This window comes from Vespa velutina, chromosome 11 (genome assembly GCF_912470025.1).
Source record: "Vespa velutina chromosome 11, iVesVel2.1, whole genome shotgun sequence".
NCBI classification, from domain to species: Eukaryota; Metazoa; Arthropoda; class Insecta; order Hymenoptera; family Vespidae; genus Vespa; species Vespa velutina.
In genome coordinates, this window is record NC_062198.1 from 1012383 (window position 1) to 1036655 (window position 24273).

The 24273-nt window shown below is 29.0% G+C and overlaps 1 protein-coding gene across 3 annotated transcripts in view; it reads left to right on the plus strand.

Moving 5' to 3' along the window:
* The window catches only part of LOC124953202 (semaphorin-1A), a 327153-nt gene extending 308225 nt beyond the window's left edge, over positions 1 to 18928 (plus strand). For all 3 annotated transcript variants that reach the window (XM_047504238.1, XM_047504239.1, XM_047504240.1), the window contains 7 exons: positions 6974 to 7383; positions 12975 to 13063; positions 15057 to 15198; positions 16048 to 16396; positions 17061 to 17677; positions 17761 to 17971; positions 18065 to 18928. In XM_047504238.1, the coding sequence (XP_047360194.1) occupies positions 6974 to 7383; positions 12975 to 13063; positions 15057 to 15198; positions 16048 to 16396; positions 17061 to 17677; positions 17761 to 17971; positions 18065 to 18335 (2089 nt within the window). In that variant the 3' untranslated portion in view covers positions 18336 to 18928. The remainder of the gene's footprint in view (positions 1 to 6973; positions 7384 to 12974; positions 13064 to 15056; positions 15199 to 16047; positions 16397 to 17060; positions 17678 to 17760; positions 17972 to 18064) is intronic.
* Positions 18929 to 24273: the final 5345 nt, after the last annotated feature.

The window sequence follows — 24273 nt, forward strand, 5'->3', positions numbered from 1 at the left end:
ATCGTATATTTTAAAATAAACATAGTATGAGTCAAGTTTTGCACGTATTTCTAAGACATAATCATATATCAAGAAGTTATTGTTTTTTGTCTGATAGCACTAAAAAATTTACTAGAAAAGAAAAAAGAAAACGTAAACACTAGGTAATATGATTTATACGAAATGACAATACATTAATGATAAGACATTTTTTCACCATTCAGTCGTAATTGAACTGCTCATCAAAACGAAGAAAAGTGGAGGTCAATATTTTATTATTTTTTGACGATTAAATTATTTTTCTTTACAATTCTTTTAATTTTTATATATTTATAATTAAATCAAAGTAAAATGTTATATATTTTATTATTAATACTAGAGAAAAATGTTTTATTAATCGAAAATTGTAATATTTAATGATAATAGTAACTAATTTGTTGATTGAGTGAAGGAAAAAGAAATGATTTGAATAAAGGGAAAATAAATGATTAAATTTAATTAGCATCTAAATTACTCAGTTAGTTAGCCAGTGAAAATATTTAAATCGTCTATTAAAACAGATGTGTTATCATTTTCTGCATCGTAGAATTAATCTTCTGACGCAAATTCGTAATTTCGTCGATGTTGATTTAGAGATACAACAAATTGCGAACGAGAATGCGAACGAGAATCATCCATCTTTTTTCTTTTTTTTCTTGTTCGATAATTTAATAACAATCTTACAATTAGTTTTATTAGAGATGAATTATGCTATACAAAAGTGACAAAATGGATAATCAAAAGAGAATTAATATAGGATATTTAGATAAACTTTTTGTCCATAAATTGTTTGTATTAACAATATTTATGTTAAATATTAATTTGTTAGATACAAAATATTCGATTTATAATAATATTAATATAATATTAAAAGTTATACATTTTTTACGTATAACTATCTAATATTAATTAATCGACGAACTATGTAACGTAAAAATAGTGGAAGGTTGTCCTGTATTATATACTATATATAATATATATACTATATACTTATATACTATGTATTATATATTGTATTGGATCGTTCTTTTTTTTTCCTTTGTTTCACCACAGACATATTTTATTAAGTAATCGATAAAAACAAAAAGTTTTCTAATATATTCCAAATTTGATAGACACTCGTCGAATAATATTATATTTTAAACCTCTATGGGCCCGTGTAACTTTCAGGTTATATTTTAATTTATCGAAATTTTACCAAATAATTATAGCTTTTTTCATGGGGGAAAAAAAAAAATTCGGACCATAGAGGGTTAAAATATAATAATTCCGGAAACGATGGCTCATCTCTTTTTTCAAACTTCAATGCATCGTAAATTTAATCGATATTTAAATAAAAGTATATATCCATGTATATATATATATATATATATATATATATATATATATATGTGTATTTGTAAAAGTGGATACATAAAAAGTTGTAATATCAACATTAAGATTTAAAAATAATTCTAAATTTTTGTAAAAAGAAAAAGAAAAGAAAAGAAGAAATTGCTTTCTAAAATTTCCCATAATTCAAAGTGTCATGATCCAAGTAGAAATAAAATTGCGATTTTGAAAATAAGACGAAAAAAAACTATTTCTTTTACTCACATGAAATCTCTCTACAGAGATCGTATAAATCTAAAAATAAAATTAAAAAAAATAAATAAAATCCAAATAAATTACTTGAACATAATTCAGAGTAAGAGTGTAAAATCACTTATCTCATTTTACACGTCGAATTCAGTCGTCTTATTTCGATATACAGCTGTACTGTTCCCTATACCCAACGCTGTTCAGTATTATCTTCTTCCTTAAAACTTTCTTCAGACTTTTGGACTACAAAATTTGAAAAATTTTCATCCGAAATTGAATCTCCTATAAAGGAAACGTTTACGTTTGAATTTGCCCAAATTTCTTGCATGTTTTGTCACTTTCGCCGCTTTAAACGTCTCCTATTTTTTCTAATTCGGTGAATTTACATCCTGATGATGTACTGCGGATTCAATTAATTTAGCATTTTATATGGTATGTTTGTTACAGGAGTTTTTTTTCTTAATTATTTGCCGAACAACCAAATGAAGTAGGTTCTTGTTCTTTATTTTCCCTTGTATCTTCTTCACGTTACACGATGTACACGTTGTTCTGATTGTTGTACTTCATTTAAGAAAGCGCATATCATCTTCGCCATTAAAAATGATTAATATAAAAAATAAAAATCCATAGTCTCCGTAAGCAACCGGTTTTACATCGTAAATGTATAATTTTATGATGAATCAATTATCCCTGAAAAAAAAATCATATCATCTATCATGAAAATCAGAGATTGATGACTCACTTTTTCCTTAATAACAATATCTCATCGCACGATTATAAAGATAAACTTTGAATGATATATTAATGGATTATATTCAGAAAATGTCATTATTTTTTTTAGTAAATTGTTAATTAATTATAATTTAAAAAAGAAACAGAAAATGTTTGATTATTTAATTCCTATATTACAAATAACTTGTCTAATTCTTTTTAATTGAAAACGAACAAAAAGGTATTTTTTATGAATTCTTTTTTAATAATTGTCACTAGAAATATTCCGAAAATTGGACTATATCTACAAAACGTTAAATTCTCAAGTCTATCTCACTTGAAATTACTCTACATTACTCTTAGTACGTATAAAATAGAAGAATAGAAATTATGTAAATGGTACAAATGAAGAAGAAATGTTTGCTTAATTTGATTTATCATTTTTTTAAGTTAGAATCGAGAGAGAAATCTATAAATAATAATAATTAGAGCAAAACAATGAGAAGATAAATGAAAAGAGTTTTTTCTTTTTAATATAATGTTTATATGTTATATATTTAATATAATGTTTAATATAATTTCATTTTAATAAATATAGAGATCATGTTTAATGCAATATATTTAATAGGATCAAAAGAAGATAATTTAAAAATGATAAGCTTTTTTCTTTTTCTTTTTTCTTTTCTGTTTTCTTGTTTTTTTTTTTTTTTTTTTTTTTTGTTTTTCTTGAGTACAAATTATCCACCGTCTTTATTTTTATTTAGTACATCTATTTGCAGTCAGTAAAAAAATATTTTCTTATTTTCTTACGTACGCACACTCAATCGTATTTTCTTTTTTTTTTTTTACTTCCCAAAAGCGCATTCCGTTGTTTATCAGTAAGACCTAATTGCATTGCTTAATTAAGAAAAATATTTAATTAAGAAAAAACGAAAGAGATTCTATTTAGGTTACGGTCCAATTTTGTCAATATTTCCCTATTCATCGAGATCGTTAATAAACTATTATTAATAAATAATTAAATATATAGACCTGTAAGAATAGATAACGATCCTATTTAGATAATCAATATATGTGTAATACGTTATGGTAAAGTGGTTCCATAGAAAATCTTTAACCTAGTATCCCATTCGTTATCATTGAATTTCAAATATCAGAAAAAAAATTCGATGAAACGAAAAAAAAAATGGAAAATGATTCTCCCTTGAGATTTTCTCTCCCTCTCTCTCTCTCTCTCTCTCTCTCTCTCTCTCACACACACACTTCCTTTATCATTTTCCCTCTTTTTTTTTTTATCAATTCACGCGTCATCTTTGTAATGTCGATCAAACGAAAGATCGGGATCTAATTAAAACAACAAAAAGGAAAAGAAAGAAGAAAAGAGAACAGATATTGAACTAGATCTCCATTCAAAGTAAAATGAAAGATCTTCAACAATCATTAATTGCTTTTACCGTAACTATTTATAACTAAATGTCTTTGTAAATTGCTTTTTTCTCCTTTACATTTGAACTTAACATTGACACAAAGTAAAATTCAAAATTGAACATTTCGAATCGGAGAAAATGGGAACGACGAACGATATTAAACGATCCACTAGTCGAATGTATTCATTGTTAGAGTACTTACTTTCGACTTTGTCTTTTGTTAGAACAATTTGTCTCCTGGGAACGAACGTGTTCGTCGAATAAAGTTCTAGTCATGGTAACTAAATGTTTAACGATTTAACGCGAACGAATATGAATAACATCTACATACGTATAAAGAATGATGTCATTTTCAAATCGATATTAAAATTTATTCCCTAACGGTTTAATAAATTTGATTTTTTCTTTTTTTTTTTTTTTTTTATATAAATCACAATCTAATTCCTTTTTCTTTTATTTGTATCTTTATATTTCGTTTGATCACAAGAGTGTTACGTGAATTGATTAAGAAAATAAAAAGAGATAGAGAGAGAGAGAGAGAGAGAGAGAGAATCTCACGAGAGAATTTTCCGTTTTTCTTTTTTCACTCCATTGAATCTTTTTCTGATATTTTCGAAGCGACGTCGTCGTTGAGATTAACAAACGAAAAAAAAACCTTCAAAAAGAAGTTTCCAAACGTGAATATCTCATTATTCTCTTTCTCTCTCTCTTTCTCTCTCTCTTTCTCTCTCTTTCTCTTTCTCTTTCTCTTTCTTTGCTTTTGGGTTTTGCTTTTCTTCTTCTTCTTCTTCGTTCTTTGAAAAGCTCTAAGTAGTTACGCGTAACTCGAGCGTCTGTAAAAACTTCAGAAATTTCATACTCTCAAAGGAGCGCTTTCAAGAAACGAAAGGTCTTACAAAGATGTCTCGTCGTTATTTGACGCTCGAATTAGGATCATAAGAAAGCTGAGAAAAAATGGAAAGAAATAAGGATGAAAATTGAAAAATTCAATTACATGTCCGCATTCGTTATAATATAATTCGCTTGTGAGGGGAAAAAAGATCGATCGAAAGATTATTGAAAATGAAAGGAACAAAAAATTGAACAAAAAAAGAAAAAAAAAGAACAAAAAACAAACTCGTTATGAAAACAATTAATTCGCTTGAAAAGCTGGGGTCTCTCTCCCGTAAATCTCGTCGATTCTTTTTTTTTTTTTGTTTTTTTTTTCTTTTTGTTTCTTTTTTTTTTTTTTTTATTACGCTTGAATTAGAATTACAAGAGAAATGCAAAAAAAAAAAAAAAACAAAAAAGAAAGGAAGAAAAAAAAAAATGAAACATGCTGAGGATGAAAATTGAAAATGAAATTACGGGATTAATGTCCATTGTATTTGTTTTTCTTACGATAGTAAAATATCGTCGATTGGACAACGATAATTTGAAACAAAGATCGGACGGTAAAATATTGAAAAAAAAATAAAAAAAAAAAAGAACGAGAGTAAAAAAGAAAAAAAAGATCGAACGATAATCTCGAACGATTATCTCGTTTGTACAATATTAATTCGTTATTACGCGAGTTCGTCTTTTTCTTTTTCACATTTATAATTTTTCTTAAGAGCAAACGACAAATATTTTATAAAAAAAAAAAAAAAAAAAAAAAAAAAAAAAAAAAAAAAGAAAGAAAGAAAAGTTAATTTGTTCGAAAAGCCCGCCTTTTTCGCAGCACGGATTTTTCTTCTTTTTTTTTTTCCCCACTTTAAACAATTAAGAAATGTGCGCGAAATTTGAATTGCCTCTTGAGGTCGATACGAAATTCGTAGTAGCGATGATTATCTTTTCTCATCTTTTTCTATTCGTTACTCTCTTTCCAACGATAGGAAAATCGGAACCGTTAACACGATACACGTCCGAATCGCCTACGTATACCGTCCATATTTGCATTCTTAATTTGGATGGCCGGTAAAAAAAAAAAGAAAAAAAGGACAAAGAAAAAAGGAAAGAAAACAGAAAAAAGAAAACAAAAAGGATAAAAACCAGAGTCGAATGTAAATGAAGAGATACGCAGTTTCTACGAAATCGAATCTTCCTGTTAATTTCGATTTTGCAATGCAAATGTCCGCGACTTCTTCGTGTCTCTTTTCTCGCATTTCGTTGTCCCTAAAGAGAAGAAGTAGTGGAAAAGGAGGATGAGGTAAAGATGGTGGAAGTGAAGGAGAAGAAGAAGAAGAAGAAGAAGAAGAAGAAGAAGAGAAAGAAGATGTTCTGATTCGTTCAAAGAAATTGCATAATTTTCACGCTTAGAAAATGATGAGAGAAGAGTAGCTTCAAATAAAATCGTTGTTTGATGTGCTCTTCAATTTTTTATTTTACGATATAACTTTATATTCGATTTTTTTTTCTTTCTTCTTTTTTTGTTTTTTTGTTTTTTTTTTTTTTTTTGTTCCTTTGTGTGTGTGCGTGCGTATGCCTGTGCGTGTATGTGTATATCTTATTTCTTACTGTCGTTTGCATAATATTATTTCTCTATTACACGAACTCATCCTCTTCTTTTTCACATTTATAATTTTTCTTCTTTTATATTATACAAGAATTTTATTTTTACATTTTACATTTTACATTTTTAATCCTATTCTTTAAATTATTATAGTCTAGTATTAAATTATTATATTCTTGTAGTTTCTTCGTTATAGATTATTACGATTTAATAGTAACATTTCAATTAGAAATTTTTTCTATTTTCTCCTTCCTTTTCTTTTTTTTGTTTTGTTTTCATAAAAGTTATAAAGCATATATTCCGTTTTCTTTTAGTTTCTTTTTTTTCTTTCGTATTTTCATTCTCATTATCTCATTCATATTATTTTATTTCATAATTACACATCTCGCAATACTCTTTCATATCTTTTACAATAATTTTATTTTCATTTTACATCAACACATTTTTCTTATTCTTCATTTGTTTCTTCAATTTTAATATATCATTGAAATGTACTTAATAATAAATTAATGTCTTATAAATTGTTACAATATTGTTAATGACTTTTCGACTGGAGATAATTTTGTTATCAAAAAAATTGTATCATTAAACGAAATGGTATTCTCATAAAAAAAAAAAAAAAAAAAAGAAGCCGCTTTATAAAATCTTTCGAAGGGGAAGAAAGACAAGGACAAATGATAAAGATAAATAGAAAAACGAAAAAAAAAAAAAAAAAGTTATAAAGAATAAAAAGTTATTTTCGCTTTTTGTTTTTATCCTTTTTCAGAAATTTAGTGCACAACCTGAGCTTGACCGATTTGACGGAGCAACAAAGGCTCACGTGGTACTCGACGGAAAAGGACGTAAAGATGTGCGTCGTCAAAGGGACGCCGGAAGAAAATTGCCAGAATTATATACGTATACTCGTGAAGACGAGCTCGAACACCCTTTTGGTGTGCGCAACGAACGCCTTCAAACCGATGTGCCGCGATTACCTCGTACACGCAGGTAATTACACGATGATAAAGGAAAAGGGAGGACAAGCTAGGTGTCCCTATGATCCTCAACACAACAGTACCTTCGTTTATGTCGAGGGTGAACTTTACACCGGAACTGTCGCCGATTTTGCTGGAATGGATCCTATTATCTATAGGGAACCATTGCAAACCGAACAATACGACTCGATGAGTCTTAATGGTGAGTACCAACTTTACGAATTTAACTATTTCATTATGCTATTTTAATAGTTACGTTTAAGTAATACTCTTTTTTTCTTTTTTTCTTTTTTATCGTACAAAAATAATAACAGTAAAGATACGAAAGATTTGTCCAATTGAAAGATATAAATCGTATGACAGTAAAAATTACAAGGATATTGATTTGTTATCGATTTAGATATTTATATTGTTTTTTATTGATATTTCTTTCTTTTTTTTTTCTGTTATATTATAAGAAAGATAAAAATTATTGGATATGAAAATTGTGTTCATTAAGAAACTAAATTTTTTAAAAATAGAAACATTGTTATATCACTCTGTTACGATTTTGATAATTTTCTATTGTTATTCTTTTTGTTATTATTAAAATATAAATAATGATTATGAAATTTATGAATATTTGAAAGAGATTCGTTCGTTGAAAATTTCATTTATAAGACTTGAGATGTACACATAATATTCGTGCATATATTTTTAATTGTTTATAATTTAACTCTCCTATCTTTTTTGTTAATTAAACGATTAGAAATAATAAGAATTATAGATATAAGTAATATATTTCTTACAAAATTTAATCTATATATTTATAAAAATAAAATATACTTTAACATCTTTTTTTTCAATTTTTACGACTTAATGAAAACTTTTAAACCGACAATGTCTTTCTCTTATAACAAAACAAAAATAATAATGATTACGTATACAATTATTAAATCTATTCGTTAAAAATCTAATTATGTCGTTAAATAATTTTTATAATTTTCTAACGACTTAATATTAAAATTTTAATTGTTATCTTCATTCAGAAAAACAACACTGAATATAAAATATCATTGGAGAAAATTATTAAATATTGCAAGTAATAACAATCATTATAATAAATATTTAATATCGTGTTAAAGAACAAAAGAAATCGACTGCCTTTTGAAAATACTTTATTCGAATAAATAATGAAGACAAAAAGTTAACCAACTTTTGGTTAACCAACTACGCTGAGTTCAGCGTAGTTCGTTCGTTCGAAATTCCAAAAGAATTTTCTCTCTTCCTCCCTCTCTCTCTCTTTCTCTCTCTTTATCTCTTATAAATTCACGGATATTTAAGTACGAAAGGAATTATTTAACAGGCTGTATTCCTCCTCGTCGAGAAAAGAACGAGAATTCGATTTTCGAAAATTCTCAGTCGATTCCAAACGAGAGAAGATAAAAGGATAAAGAGAAGAAAAAAAAGAGAGAGAGAGAGAGAGAGAAAGAGAGAGAACAGAAATTCATTCAATAATTATTCAAACAAATCTTATGATCGAATAAAAACAAAAATAAAAAAAAAAACTCGCGAGAATAATACTAATCTATTCGATCTATCTAATTTCGAGATAAATCGCGCATTTAGATGGATTTAAAAAATAGTCATTAATCCTTATGATCTTTCACCTCGTTATATATAAGAGATAATAAAAATTTTGTAACTTATCTCTTTTATGTCTTTCTCGAAAAAGAAAAAGGAAAAAAAAACAACCAACTAAGTAACTAACAACTAACTAACAAACTAATTAACCAACCGTATCCTCTCATCCGCGTAACAAATTTCTTTTTCCTTCAAGTTGCAAGCACGTATCAGTTTCGTGCGATTAAGGGCAAGAAAAGTGGAGAGGGAGGGAGTGAGAAAAAGAACGACAGAAAACTAAAAAATAAGAAAAAGGAACAAAACAAAAAAAGAAGAAGAAAAAAAACGGAAGCATGAAAAAAAATTTACGAAGAGAAAATCGGATTTCTTTTGTTCTTCTTCTCCTTTCTTCGTTTCTCTCTCTCTCTCTCTTTCTCTGTTTCTCTCTCTTTCTCTCTCTCTATTTCTCTCTCTTTCTTTCTCTCTCTATTTCTCTAACTTTCTTTCTTTATCTCTATGTATCTATCTCTTTCTCTCTCTCTCTCTCTCTCTCTCTTTCTCGTATACAGCATTTAAACCTTTCTTAAAACGAAGACAGAAGACGATAATGAAGAATCTCGTCAAGCAAAGGATTTTCTTTGTTCATTTTTATAAAAATCGACCGAGTTGTTGGCGCTTCTTTTTCTTTGCAAAAGCACATTTTTTTCTTTCTTCTTCTTCTTCTTCTTCTTCTTCTTCTTCTTCTCCTTCTTCTTCTTCTTCTTCTTTTGCTACAATAAAACAGCATCGTGTGTAAGTAGCTTAAAGTCGAGCTGTTACCACCACTATCATCACCTCTTTACCACTTTCTCCCTATCACCCTTTTCTTTCGGATTTTCTTTTTTGGTAAATTCCTTCTCCGAGTTTTTCTCATTGTTCTTCTTTTTTTTCAATTATACGAAATGAAAGAAAAAGAAAAAAAAATAACGATCAGTTAATGTGGTTCGTCGTCGTCGTCGTCGTCGTCGTCGTCGTCGTCGTCGTCGTCGTCGTCGTCGTCGTAGTCGTCATCATTGAAAGGATTTAAAAAAAATTTCTGGGACGACGCCTAACGAATAGAATGTTCTGTGCTACCAGATGGATAGATATTAATAAAATGAATCGTTCGAAGGGAATGAAAATTTTCGTTAAGAATCGTCGATGTCGTCTGCCGTCCAGTCATTTGGTTGGTTGGTTGGTTGGTAGGTAGGTTGGTTGGATGGTTGGTGGGTTGGTTTGTTCGAACGGAGCGTTAAAATTGATACGTCACTTTGTTCGAGGCTCCCTCCACTCTTTTCCACCCCTCCCATTCCACATCCCCCCTACCAACCTCTATCCCGCTATCTCGTCTCCGAGGGTATTTTAATTGAACGGTGTACGAGCGCTAATCAAGTTTTCCTACCCAAGTTGGATAATATTGATTTTCGGTCGGAAGAAAATTCAATTTTCTCTTTCTATCTGTCTCTCTTTCTTTCTCCCTTTCTCTCTCTCTCTCTCTCTCTCTCTGTCTCTTTCTCTATATATATATATATATATATATATATATATATATATATATATATATATATATCTTTCTTGTTCCATCTTTCGTTGTTGAACAATTCAAAAGCGACTTTCCATCGATTCCAAGAAACGGGAGATTAGGAGATAAAGACACGTCGATCAAAGTCGATTTTAATCGTATTGAAAATAAGAGAATTCCTATAATAGATCAGAATATTGTAAGAAGCTTGATAATTTGTCCTTAGTGCTTATCGAAGATCGGAAAAAGATGAATCTTCGTCTCTACGGAACGTATTTGTGTATACGAAAGTGTGTGCGTATGTGTATGTGCGTGTTGTATGTGTGTGTGTGTGTGTGTGTGTGTGTCTCTCTCTCTCTCTCTCTCTCTCTCTCTCTCTCTCTCTCTCTCTCTCTCTGTCCGTGTGTGTGTGTGTATACGTGTCTCTGTGTAAGAAAGGAGAACGGAGAAAATTTATAGGATAGCTCGTACGTAAAGCGCGAGATTAATATTACTTTATGAATCTTAAGAAGCTTATGAAAACCCTGTCACGGTTAATAAATCGATAAAGTTTTCCTACTTTACCGACAAAAGAGGGAAAGAGGGAGAGAAAGAGAGAGAGGGAGAGAGAGGGAGAGAGAGAGAGGGAGTTTTACCACAGGATTCTCGAAATAATCGCTGAAAATAAAAAAGTTCTGTATGAACGTCCTGTTCGAAAAGGAATTATAAGGATGACGATAACAAAGTTAACAGGCTGATATTCGAATCTTTTCTTCCTTTTGTTCGTTTACTTTTTTTTTTTTTTTTTTTTATTTTTCAATCCTTTTAAGGAAAGGATACTTTTTCTTTTTTCCATTTTAGACACCTTTTCATTTTTTTATTTTTGTTTTATTTTAACAGATATCGTAGAAAACTTCAGAGTAATTTTATTCTAACGCGAATAAAATATTTGTTTTGTTTTAATTACAATATTATTTGCTTCTAACGTAAAAGCAACATTCCAAACAATGTTTACGTTCCAAACAATGTATGAATGTGGCTTGATTATATAGTAAAATCAGTGTGTACACAAATGATATCATTTATATTTTTTTTATGTTTATCTTTAAAATTTTTTTTTTAATAGATTTTATCTTGATCTACATGACATATTAATTGTCATCATATATTTAAAATGATATTCTAAAAAATGTTCTTAATAATGTGATAACTTGCAAGTGTATAAATCAAGTTTAGTTATCGCTCATATTTCATTTTCAAAATGAAAAATATCTTCTAAATTCATAGGGAACGATAATTTTCGTTTCCATATAAAACGATGTTCTAAACAATCTTCTAAATAACATGCAAATAATAAGAATAAATATGTATTCTCAAACTTGCCCTTAGCCTCACTTAATTTTTTTTTTTTTAAATTTTGCCTCCAAAACTGTACAACATATTAATATGATACGTGTAAAACAATATTCTAGACAATGTTCTAAACAATGTTCCAAGGAACGTATAGATGATAGTCAGGGTTTGGAGTGACGTCACTCATCTTTTTCTTATCTTCAAAACTAATATCTCTGACTCTACGTGATACATTAATTATCTTCAAGTTAAATGATATTCTAAGCAATATTCTAAACAACGTATAAATGAGACTCGCTAGTTCAGCCAGGCTTAGCCTTATGTCACTCATATTTAGTTTCAAAATTAATATCTCTAATTCCAAGTAACGGATTAATCGTTTTCATGTTAAACGATATTCCAAACAATATTCTAAACAATCTAATAAATTAGGGTCACTAATATACTCAAACTTATTATGAATATTACTCCTTTTTATCTATAAAATTAATATTTCTAATTCAGTGTAATACATTAATTGTTTTCATATAAAACGATATTCCAAATCATAATCTAAAACAATGTAATAATAAATTAAATTCATAAATATTACTCCTTTTTATCTATAAAATTAATATTTCTAATTCAATGTAATACATTAATTATTTTCATGTAAAACAATATTCTAAATAATCTGATAAAAAATTAAATTCACGAATATACAGGTACTTGTCATGAATATTACTCCTTTTTATTTACAAAAAATTAATATTTCTAATTTAACATAATAAATCTTTTCATGTAAAACGATATACCAAAGAATATTCTAAATAATCTAATATTAAATTAATCTCACTAATATGACTTTTGACTTGACATGATATTATTCCTTTTTATTTCGAGAATTAATAACTCTAAATGTAATTACATGTAACATATTAATTTTTGTTCGTACATAAAATAATAATCTGAACAAAGTTCAATTTTTAAATTATTCCAAACAATGTATGAATGATTTTCGCATATATAGTTAACGTATGATTACATTATTTATTTCTTTTTTTATTTTTGAAATTTTTTTTTATCAAATATCTCTTACTACACATAACTTATAAAATCGTTTTCGTATAAAACGATATTCTATACAACATTCTAAATAATTTTTACTTGTATGTATGCAGTAAAGAACTGAATTAAAAAATTAAATTTCTCTAATTTCACAATTAGCATGTGAATTATTTTCACATAAAACGATATTCTAAACAATTTTCTAAACATAATATATATATATATATATATTTTTTTTTTATCTAACAAGTAAAGTATTTTTTTTGTTACAGCTCCAAATTTTGTGAGTTCCATGTCCCAAGGTGACTTTGTCTACTTCTTCTTCAGGGAGACTGCCGTTGAATATATAAACTGCGGCAAGGTGAGTAACGATCGATAAATCTCTTGATTATTATCGAGGGAACGTAATTAAAGCGGAAATAATTCATTAAGCGCATTATCGATCGACTTATATATTCTGATAATATATTCCTAAACGAGAGTCACGTGACTTCCCTTCTATATCTTTCCATTGCATCTTAATGATTTTCATTCTATATGCAACGTGCTATTATCAGGTTGGCACGATCGAATAATTTTATGAAATTATTATTTTATGATTTAGAGTATTAATACCTTTTTTTATACTTTCTTCCCTCTTTTCTTTTTTTTTTTCTTTTTTTCTATTAATTTTCATACTGTATATATATATATATATATATATATATATATATATATATATATGTATGTATATATATATATATATTAAATAAAGAATTAATTAAATAAATAAATAGTTAAATAAATAATTTTTATAAATTACTATTTTAGTACTAATCAAACAAAAATAAACTTATATGATTTAGATTACTAATACTTTATTTTTATAACTTTTTCTTTTTCTTTTCTTTTTTTGATAAACTTTTATGCTATATATCATATATAATTATAAAAATGGGTTTAAATGAACAATAACAATTTTAATAAATTATTATTTTAGAACTAACAAAAAAGATGTACTTATATGATCTAGTTTACCAATATCTTCTTTTTATATTCTTTTCTTTTTCTATTAATTTTTGTAAAAATTAGATTACATATCATATATAATTATAAAATGGCCTATATAAATTAAAAAAATTTTTTTGATAATATTAGAAAAAAATTAATTTATAATATTTAAACCACTAATATCTTTTTTTAATGCATTTTTCTTTTCTTTTTACTTTTTTTTTTCTTTTTTATTCTTTTACTTTTCTTTATTAATGTTTCTTTATATCTTGTTAAATATCATACATATTATATTTATAATATTGTTCTAAGTAAAAAAATTTTAATAAATTACTTTGTTAATACTAACAAAAAAAATGATCTTATGAGATTTAGATTACTAATATTTTCTTTTTATACTCTTCTTCTTTATTCTTTTTTCTTTTTTATTAACTTTGGTGCTAGATATGCATATCATATGTAATTATGTAATGTGTTAAACTGAATGATCTTAAAGAATTACTAGAATATTATTAAAAAAAAAAAATTAATAGACACACATACACACATATACATACATATAAAATATGATTCTCTATCGAATAGAATAATTCTTTTCGAATTTCTTCCTTTTCCTTTTTCTTTTTCATTTGCATTTTTTTTTTTTTTTTTATTTTCGATATCATTATTTCTTTTTATTTTGTTAAAAAATATTATCTATAGAAATAAACTTTCATTCTTTCTCGTAGCAACTGGTACTTTGATCCTTTTCTTCGGCCATTTCTTATCGGCCATTTAAGACGATTAAGTCTCTTACGATCAGTGGCCATTCAGAGTGAGCTTTTAGAGAAGGCCCGGTTTCTTTACCCATTCTCTATTGGCAAACGATTCCACCCTACTTCCGTCTCTTTACTACCTTTCGATCGAAGGAAAGTTCGAAAGCTGAGGGGTCAATTGTGAATGACTCTTCTTAAGTCCTGCCCTCTTGGTTATTACGAAAGCTTCCCGTTGTGCTTTGGAGTTTCTCCAAGCTTTGACAGATTTCTAAAAGTTCAAAGACGGCGAAGTTTGTGATGTTATGTAGCAAGAAAATGAACGATTCTTGATCACTCACTTCGAATAAAAAGATAAAACGTTAAATATAATAGATAAATACGTTAAACTATCTCTAAAAATAAAGATAATGATATAGAAATTGCTTTTCTTTTTCTTTTTTTCTTTTCTTTTATTATTATTATTATTATTATTTTATTATTATTATTATTTTTATTATTATTATTATTATTATTATTATTATTATTATTATTATTATTATTATTATTATTATTATTATTATTATTATTATTAATATTATTATTATATCACTTTTGTTCGACATTTTTCAGGCCGTCTATTCTCGCGTAGCGAGAGTCTGTAAATACGATCGGGGCGGACCCCATCGTTTTCGTAACAGATGGACGTCTTTCCTGAAGTCTCGTCTTAATTGCTCCGTCACCGGAGACTTCCCTTTTTACTTCAATGAAATACGTGAGTTATTCCGTCTCGAACGAATTTTTATTTCCTATCGATAAGTATACCTTTATTGAATCAAGATCCTTATTAATTATCAATTATATAAAGTATCAATGGTACAAATAAAATATTATCGAGACATTTACTATGACTGATTTATTCAAGATATTATTACGATAGATGTATATATTCTAGAACACTAAATAATTAGAATTAGAAAACAATAGTAAATTTGAAGAAAAAATAAAATGATACAACAATTGTTAGGAGAAAAAAAAAATTAAAAATTTTAAGCAAAAACATAAATAGATACGAAAATCAAGTAGGATATGATAAGTAAAAATTATCAAAATGGCTGATAGAATGAATATAAGGAGAGAAGGAATTAATAATTTAAAGAAAAAAATGCAAATGCGGATTATCAAACTGTAATAAAATTTGAAAGATGCAACTAAGAAAAACAAGAAAAAATAAGAAAAATTACAAATCGTTGAAATAAACTTTATAATCTAATCGACAATTGTGGTTAGATATAAACGTACGTTTTGTAGATTTAATTTCTTGTTTCTTTGACAATTTTAAATTATTAATAAATAAATAAAAAACAAATACAAATCGTTGAAATAAATTTTTTAATCCAATTAAAGATTGCGATTAGATATAGATGTACTTTTTCGTAGATATATTTTCTTTTCTTTTATATAATGTTAAAATCATTAATAAAAAAGATTAAAAGCAATTACACATCGTTGAAATAAATTTTTTAATCTAATCGACAATTGTGTTTTCGATATAGACGATTTTTTTTCACAATTTTAAAATCATTAATAAATAAATAAATAAATAAATAATTTTGATTCACAGAGTCAACGACCGAATTGATATCCGGACAATATGGAAGTTTATCAGCCCAGCTGATATACGGCACGTTCACGACCCCAGTAAATAGCATAAGCGGCTCAGCTGTGTGCGCCTTTTCCCTCCAGGATATCACCGATACCTTCGAGGGTAATTTCAAGGAGCAAAGCGCGCTCAACTCAAACTGGCTGCCTGTACAAAGTGCCAAAGTACCCGATCCTAGGCCGGGACAGTGTGTCAATGATTCCCGCACTTTACCGGACTTAACTTTAAACTTTATCAACACCCATTCCCTGATGGACGAATCAGTGCCGAGCTTTTTTGGACAACCGATCGTTATACGCACCAGTTTTCAGTAAGATATACTTTCTTTTACATATTATATATCTCCTAACAATAATGTTAATTATTCCTGTTACCTTGTTTTTTCTTTTTTAGATATTTTTTAGATTTTTTCTTTTTTTTTTCTTTTTTTTTTTTTTTAGATAGAATAAAATCTAATCTTATAAATTCTAACTTAATCTTTAATATTTAAGTATTTAATTATTGAAAAAGAAAGAAAAACCTAAAGAAGCCTAATTTATTAATTATTATATGCAGCAATTTTCAATAAAGTTTATTTTCTTTTATATATGATATATCTCCTAATAATAATGCTAATTATTTCTGTTGTCCTGTTTCTTCTTTTCTTTTTTCTTTTTTCTTTTTTTTTTATTTTCTTTTTTAGATAGAAGAAAATTTAACCCTATAAATTCTAACTTAATCTTTAATATTTAAGTATTTAATCACTGAAAGAGAAAGAAAAACAAGAAAAAGAGATTAATTAAACTTAATCCAAAAACCTTAAAGAAGCCTAACTTATCATCTAACATGATTTAATCTAACTTAACTTGAAAATCTAGAAAAATAAAATTCTTCTAGACATTTTCTTAATAACACTTTATATATATATATATATATATATATATATATATATATAAATAGAAATAGAATTACAAGTTGGATTTTTGAAAAAACAGTTACAGATTTACACAAATCGCAGTGGATCCTCAAGTGAAGACACCAGGTGGTAAGACTTACGATGTCCTCTTCATTGGCACTGACAATGGAAAGGTTATCAAAGCTGTGAACGCTGAGTCAGCGGATTCTCACGAAAAAGTTAGTCCAGTTGTGATCGAAGAGATCCAAGCGTTTCCATCAACGGTGCCTGTTCGTGGAATAAAAGTCGTCCGTGCTTCGCAAGCCGGTGATGGTTTGGAAGATGGCCGACTGGTTGTGATAGCAGATAGCCAAGTCCAAGCACTGAGGTTGCATCGTTGTTACGGTGACAGGATATTGTCCTGCGGCGAATGTGTAGCTCTCCAGGATCCATATTGTGCTTGGGACAAGATTGAGGGCAAGTGTCGTGCATTAGTTGGTCCAGCTGTTACGGATGCCAGCAGATTTTTGCAAAGCGTAGCAACTGGCATCCATGCGTCCTGCCCGCCAAGTAAAGGATTAAATAAGGACGCTAGTAGTGTCGGTGCCATTTCTGCTAATCAAAATAAATTCCCTCAGGATTCGATGATACCCAATAAAGAAAGTCAAGGCGGAGAAATAATAAATATCATGCAAGACGAAGAACAAGGCAGTTCAGGTATATCAAAGTTATTTATTATTAAACCGTATTAAACCCAAGAATAACGTATATATTTAATTTTATCATTAAATGTTTTAAAGGTCCAGAAGTATCAGCTGCTGATTCACCACCGCCGCAGTACAGCGTTGAGACTTTAGTGATGGCTGTAGTGGCCGGTGCATTGGCAGCATTGCTCGTTGGTTTTGTTGCGGGTTATCTATGTGGTCGAAAATGTAGAAAAGATGAGGATGATAACTTGCCATATCCGGATACGGAGTATGAATACTTCGAACAACGTCAAAACGTCAACAGGTAAAAACCATACCGGGGTTTAATCGAAAAAATTATTGATACAATAATGACTAATACAAAAGAAAAAAAAACAAATATCTCCATTATTTATAGGTTAGCGCCTGAACCAAAGTTACTGCCGCAAGAAGAGGTTACTTATGCAGAACCAGTTTTAGTTCCACAACCATCTAAGATGCATTCACCAAAGGGTACCATGAGAAAACCACCGCCAACCCCAACGGAAACTTTATTCCAGTTTCCAGATGGTTATGGTTTCCGTGGTCCAAGAGATAATTTTGGTACTCTCCGTTCCCATCAAGGGGACGCGTATCGTCGGAACGACGGATTCGCGACGACACGCAGCGTTAAAAAGGTTTATCTCTGAGAAACGAGCGAGGAGGGAGGTGGCCGTCACCGGAGCTTAGGACGGCCAACACGGAATCGTCACAACGCGAGTTCAGCCGGTAGAAGTAGTCGCGCTGTGACGTCCTCAGGGGGACAGTCCAATCGTGAGTTAGCTGGCCCGAGGGCACTCGAGTCGCCTTCGCCACCCTCCAGCGTCTCCTCGAGTTCCCCCTCCCCTCCCTCCTCGTCACCATCGCCGACCCTCGTACCGATCGCGATGAGTGGCTCGCCACCACCGCCAACCCTAACGCCACCCTGCAGTTTCATATATCGATCATAGTCCTCGATTATTCCCACGGCTATCACGTACTCTTCGACACCCTGCTTTTACCATCCCCATTAAAATGGGGGAAGGACATTAGATACCTTCTTAAAATCGGGGGTCCTATATTAAACGTTCCCAAAAATGTATAGAGAGAAGACTCATACGGAAAAGTCTGATGCCGCCAGTGTAAGTGTAAGTGCAAGTGTGTGTATGTGTGTGTGTATGTTTGTGTATTTGTGTATGTATATGTGTGCATGTATATGTGTATGTGTATGAAAAAGAGTAAGAATGAGAAAGCGAGAGAGAGACTGAACTGTTTTTTTCTTTTACTTTTTTCTTTTTCCTCTTTTCTCTTTATTATTATTATTATTATTATTATTATTATTATTATTATTATTACTATTATTATTATTATTATTATTATTACTATTATTATTATTACTATTATTATTACTATTATTATTACTATTATTATTACTATTAGTAGTAGTAGTAGTAATAGTAGTAGTAGTAGTAGTAGTAGTAGTAGTAGTAGTAGTAGTAGTAGTAATATTATCGTTTTTGCTTTCTTTTTCTTTTTATAATTTTTTTCTTTTCTTTTTCTTGTTTTTTCTTTTTTTGTCATCGATGCAAATCGACGCATTTTTTGCTTTTTATTTTGTTTTTATTTCGATAATGTTCTAAGGGAAGGCTTTCCGAATTTTCTTTTTTCTTTTCTTTTCCTTTTTTTTCTCTTCTCTATCCCGAGATTAAAGGTTATTACCTATTAACCTTTCGCCGCTGTAGATACTCATGATGATACTTCGATAACTGCCGTATAACTGTTAGCGCCTCAGAGTGTTCAATTCTTGTCGTAATGTTGCTGTTGACGCCATTAGGTGATTATTTATCCTCCAGCATTCTAATGCTTTCATTTTTAATTAGACCGCAAGGATCGGTCTTAAAAACTATGAAAATCTTATTTAATACTTTTTTAATCTTACTTAATACTTTTCATTTTTTCTTTTTATCGCTTGGCGTTGATAATTGACATTACGGTAATTGTTGTTCGATACATCTGAGCGAAAGGATTAATAATCTGTTAGACTTAAATTCAACCATTCGAAGTTATTCGAACGACGTTACTCGCGAGTCACAAAAAAAAAAAAGAAAATAAAATTAATAATCGAATCGTTGTTGTTTATATTGAAAATTTAAGATTAAAACGAATCTAACGGTGCATTGAACAGAAAAATAAGCGTTGTCATTTTAAACTCGTGAGTATCGGTTTGAAAAACTTAGTGGATCGAGGCTCGCCCAGCTCGAGTCAAGCAGCCGATAATAGAGTGACGCTTATGTTTTTCATCGTTCGTTTTCGATACAGGAAAAAAAAGAAAAGAAGAAAAAAAAAGAAAAAAGAAAAAAGGTTAAAAAGAACGAATTATTTCGTACATCTTTCCATTTATAATACATTCTCGTTTCTCTTTGTAATACTCGATTCCCGCCTATCACCCCCTTCTCGTGCATGATTGTGTACGAATATATGCCTGAAAGTGTGAGAAAGACAGAGAGAAAGAGAGGGAGAGAGAGAGAGAGAGAGAGAGAACATATACTGTAAACTATTTTAATTTTAGGAGTTGTACGATTATCGTATCGTTAGTCTTTTAACGTGGCACTGTTTTACATAAACTTCGAATAAGAGTCCCGCGAAAATTCGATCGCATGATTCGAAATTTCGCGCTAATTGAATGGGAAAATGTCGTTTGAAGAAAAACAAAGTAAAGGAAAAAAAGGAGAAACAAAATTAAATAAAACGAGTAAACAAACAAACAAACAAACAAACAAATAAATAAGTAAACAAATGAATGAATAAATGAATGAGTAAATAAACGAATAAATAAATAAATGAATAAATGAATGAATAAATAAATAAATAAATAAAAATTAATACAAAAGGAAAATGTGGCGGTAAAGTGTTCCGACGATCAGGCTCGATTGACAAAATAGTGCAGTAGCGTGTAAAAAAAGAAAAAAAGGAAAAGAAAATAAGAAAAAAAAAACGGAAAAAAAATATAAGAATAATAATTATAAAATTAAAAATAATAATAATAATAAAAATAATAATAATAATAATAATAATAATAATAATATCGTAACCTCCACTATTTTATTAATTGTCCATCATGGAGTGATTGTAAAACTGTGCGCCATTAGTATTACGACAAGGCTTTTTTCGTAAAGTCAATTAAAAAAGAGTGGTCAGAAAAAAAAATTAAAAGTACGGAGAGAAAAGAAGAAGAAGAAGAAGAAGAAGAAAAAGAAAAAGAAAAAGATGAATGAAAAGAAACGAAAAGAAAAGAAAAGAAAAGAAAAGAAAAGAAAAGAAAAGAAAAGGAAATAAAAGAAAAAGAAGGAAAGAGGAGAAAGAAAGAAAAAAAAAAAAATAGGGTGACTCTATCTTCGGGCTCATCATGCAATTTTTCTAACGTTGTAATATTTAATGCGAGTGATCGATAGTGCCATTAATATACTTCACGTAATACTACTGCGTGCCTCGAAATTGAAACGTTCTTAGCGACGTTAGCAGGAAAGTTCTTTCGCGTATGGGCTGATTCATAAGCGCGCGCTACCTTACTTGTATTTTTTATTAGAGAAGGTAGATGAAAATATCTGCTTCGCTGCACACTCGCGTGGTTCTTATTCGTACGTAGACACACACACATAAATACGTACGGATGCACGTACATATATGTGTATATACATATATACGTATATATATACATATATATATATATATATATATATATATACATATATATATACATATACTTCTTTCCTCGTCTCGAATTTAATCGATATCGTCGTATATAATTCTTTTTCTTTTTCCTTATTCTTTTCTGTTCTCTCTTTTTTTCCTTTCTTTCTTTCTTTTTCTTTTTACTCTCAATTTCCAATCTTTTTAATTTTTATTCATCCTCGTCGTTACTTAACTAAATCCATCTTAGAATGTATCCTTGCTCTAATCTAATCTTTTCTCCCGCGAGACATGTATTTAAATAAAACGGAAAGTAAAGGAAAATAGGAAAAAGAAAAAAAAAAAAAGAAAAGAGAGAAAGACAAAAATTTCGTAAAAATTCATCGCTTTTGTCAAATATATTCGCGAAAAAAAAATTGCTCTCGCTTTTCTCCAATCATCCCCTACCCCTCATCTCTGATCTTTTTTGTTCTTTTCTTTTTCTTTCTTTTCTTTTCTTTTTTTTGTTTGTTTGTTTGTTTGTTTGTTTGTTTGTTTTTTCTTTCTCGCTTAATTTTTCTCTTAGAAATGCAATATCGCTTTCGTATCGTCTTTGTAAACGGTATTAAGATCGTCAATTCTTTTTTAAATTACTTCTATATCCCACTACTTCTCGCCCCCCTTCTCCATCGCCACCGAATTTCCTTTAAAAAATGAAAAAACAAAAAAAAAAAACAAAAAAGAATAAATAATTAACGATCATCCCAATTTACGCTAAGTGTATAAACTATGAATGAATGTAAATATTTCGTCATAATTTCTAATCAAAAATGTTATGCCAAATATAAAAGTTACAATGATGATTATGATTATGATGATGATGATGATGATGATGATGATGATGAAGATGATAATGATGATAATGATGATGATGATAATGATCATAATGATAATGATGAGGAAGTTAACGTTTAACTTACGATTGTCCAAAAAATAAAAATAAACCGAACAAACAAAAAGTAAGAAAATTAAAGAGAAAAGATAAAAAAGGAAGATAGATAGAGTGAGAGAAAGAGAGAGAGAGGGGGAAAGAAAAGGAAAGAAAAGTATGCTACTTCATAGAATCGCGGAGATTGCTATTATTAATTTATACACGCGTTAAAAAAGTATTAAAAAAAAAAAAAAAAAAAAAACAAAAAAGGAAAAAAAAATTGAGAAAGAAAGAGAGAAAGAGAGGGAAGAAAGCATATTCGTCGTAATAAAGTCCAATACTTTGCTGTTACGCCGCGTGGTTCCGCAGATAAAAATAATAATTAAAAGAGAGGTAAATAAATAAATAAATAAATTAATGAATTAATTAATAAATAAATAAATAAAAAAGAAAAAACGTCGTTAAGCGTCTTGTTACATTAAAAGGAAAGGCCAAAAAAAAATATATAAAAAGAAAGAGAAAAACTAAGACGAGAAAAAGAAAGAAAACACAGAGAAAAAGAAAAAGGTATTGAAAGAGAAATTATGAAAATCAAGCATAATGGTTTTATTGTGCATGTTCGAAAACGCGCTTTTTAACATCCGCAGATGTACGTAAATATGAAAAACACATACATGAGAGCTTTGAGAGAAAGAAAATGAAAGAGAGATAGTGAGATAGATAGATAGAGAGAGAGAGAGAGAGAGAGAGAGAGAGAGAGAGAGAGAGAGAGAGAAGGAAAGGTCAAGTGAATGTAAAAGATGGAAAGAGAGACAACATGACTTGTATGTATTATATAGCACACATATACAAAAAAGACATATTATACTGGAGTTAAGAGTTATATGAACGATTTAAAATTGAAATTGAAATAAAAAAGAAAAAAAAATCGGTCTATCGGATTTTTGGCCCGATGTTGTATATCTCTAGGACATCTATCTTAAAGTGCTTCTTATTTCAGTGTGTTTAGAGATAAACGCGTATGTGATATATTCTATATGATGAAATGTTTTTCTAGGCATTGGAAGAAAGAGAAAGAGAGAAAGAGAGAGAGAGAGAGAGAGAGAGAGAGAGAGAGAGAGAGAGAGAGAGAGAGAGAGTGAGAGTGAGAGTGAGAATGAACGAGCGAACGCGAGAGAGAGAGAGAGAGAGAGAAAGAAGAATGAAAAGTATTCGATCAAATTCGAACATATAAGAGCGACGAGGACAGAAGGATATTCATTTTTGTTCGCAATTATTCGTAGAGTTCAATTTTATTAAATATTAGATGTAATTATACTAATCTACCCTTCTATATATATATATATATCACTGTTTATTTAATTATTGATACTATTATATATTATTCGCATTTTAGGGGTTCGAATTCAATTATATAATTTAATCGTATAATTTAATTATTTTACTTATTATTATACACATATATAAATATATATATATATATATATATATATATATATATATATATATATATGTATATGGAGATAAACAACTGTATAACTCGTGAGATTTTCTTCGATCTAACCAGAAATATATTCTGATGTTCGAGTTGAAAATACATCTACGTACACCTATACACACACAGAAAGAGAGAGAGAGAAAGAGAATGACATACATGTATATTATAGGTATAGAATGAGAGAGACTGACGTTTATTCAAAAACGAGAAGAGGAGAGCTTTTATTTATCCTTTTTCTGAGATAACAATGGCTAAAGGATTAGAATGGGCCTATCTATTATCCATTTCATGAACCTTGAAAATTGCGAACAATGAATCCTCGACTCGGCGTTTGTAAATTTTTACTCGCACACGACACACGAAATATACACGAAAAAAATACGAAACCAACACGAAAGAAAAAGAAAGAAAGAAAGAGAGAGAGAGAGAGACAGAGGGAGAGGCAGAAAGAGAGAGACAGAGAGAGAGAGAGAGACAGAAGAAGGGAAAATAAAAGTAAAGAAAAAAAAAG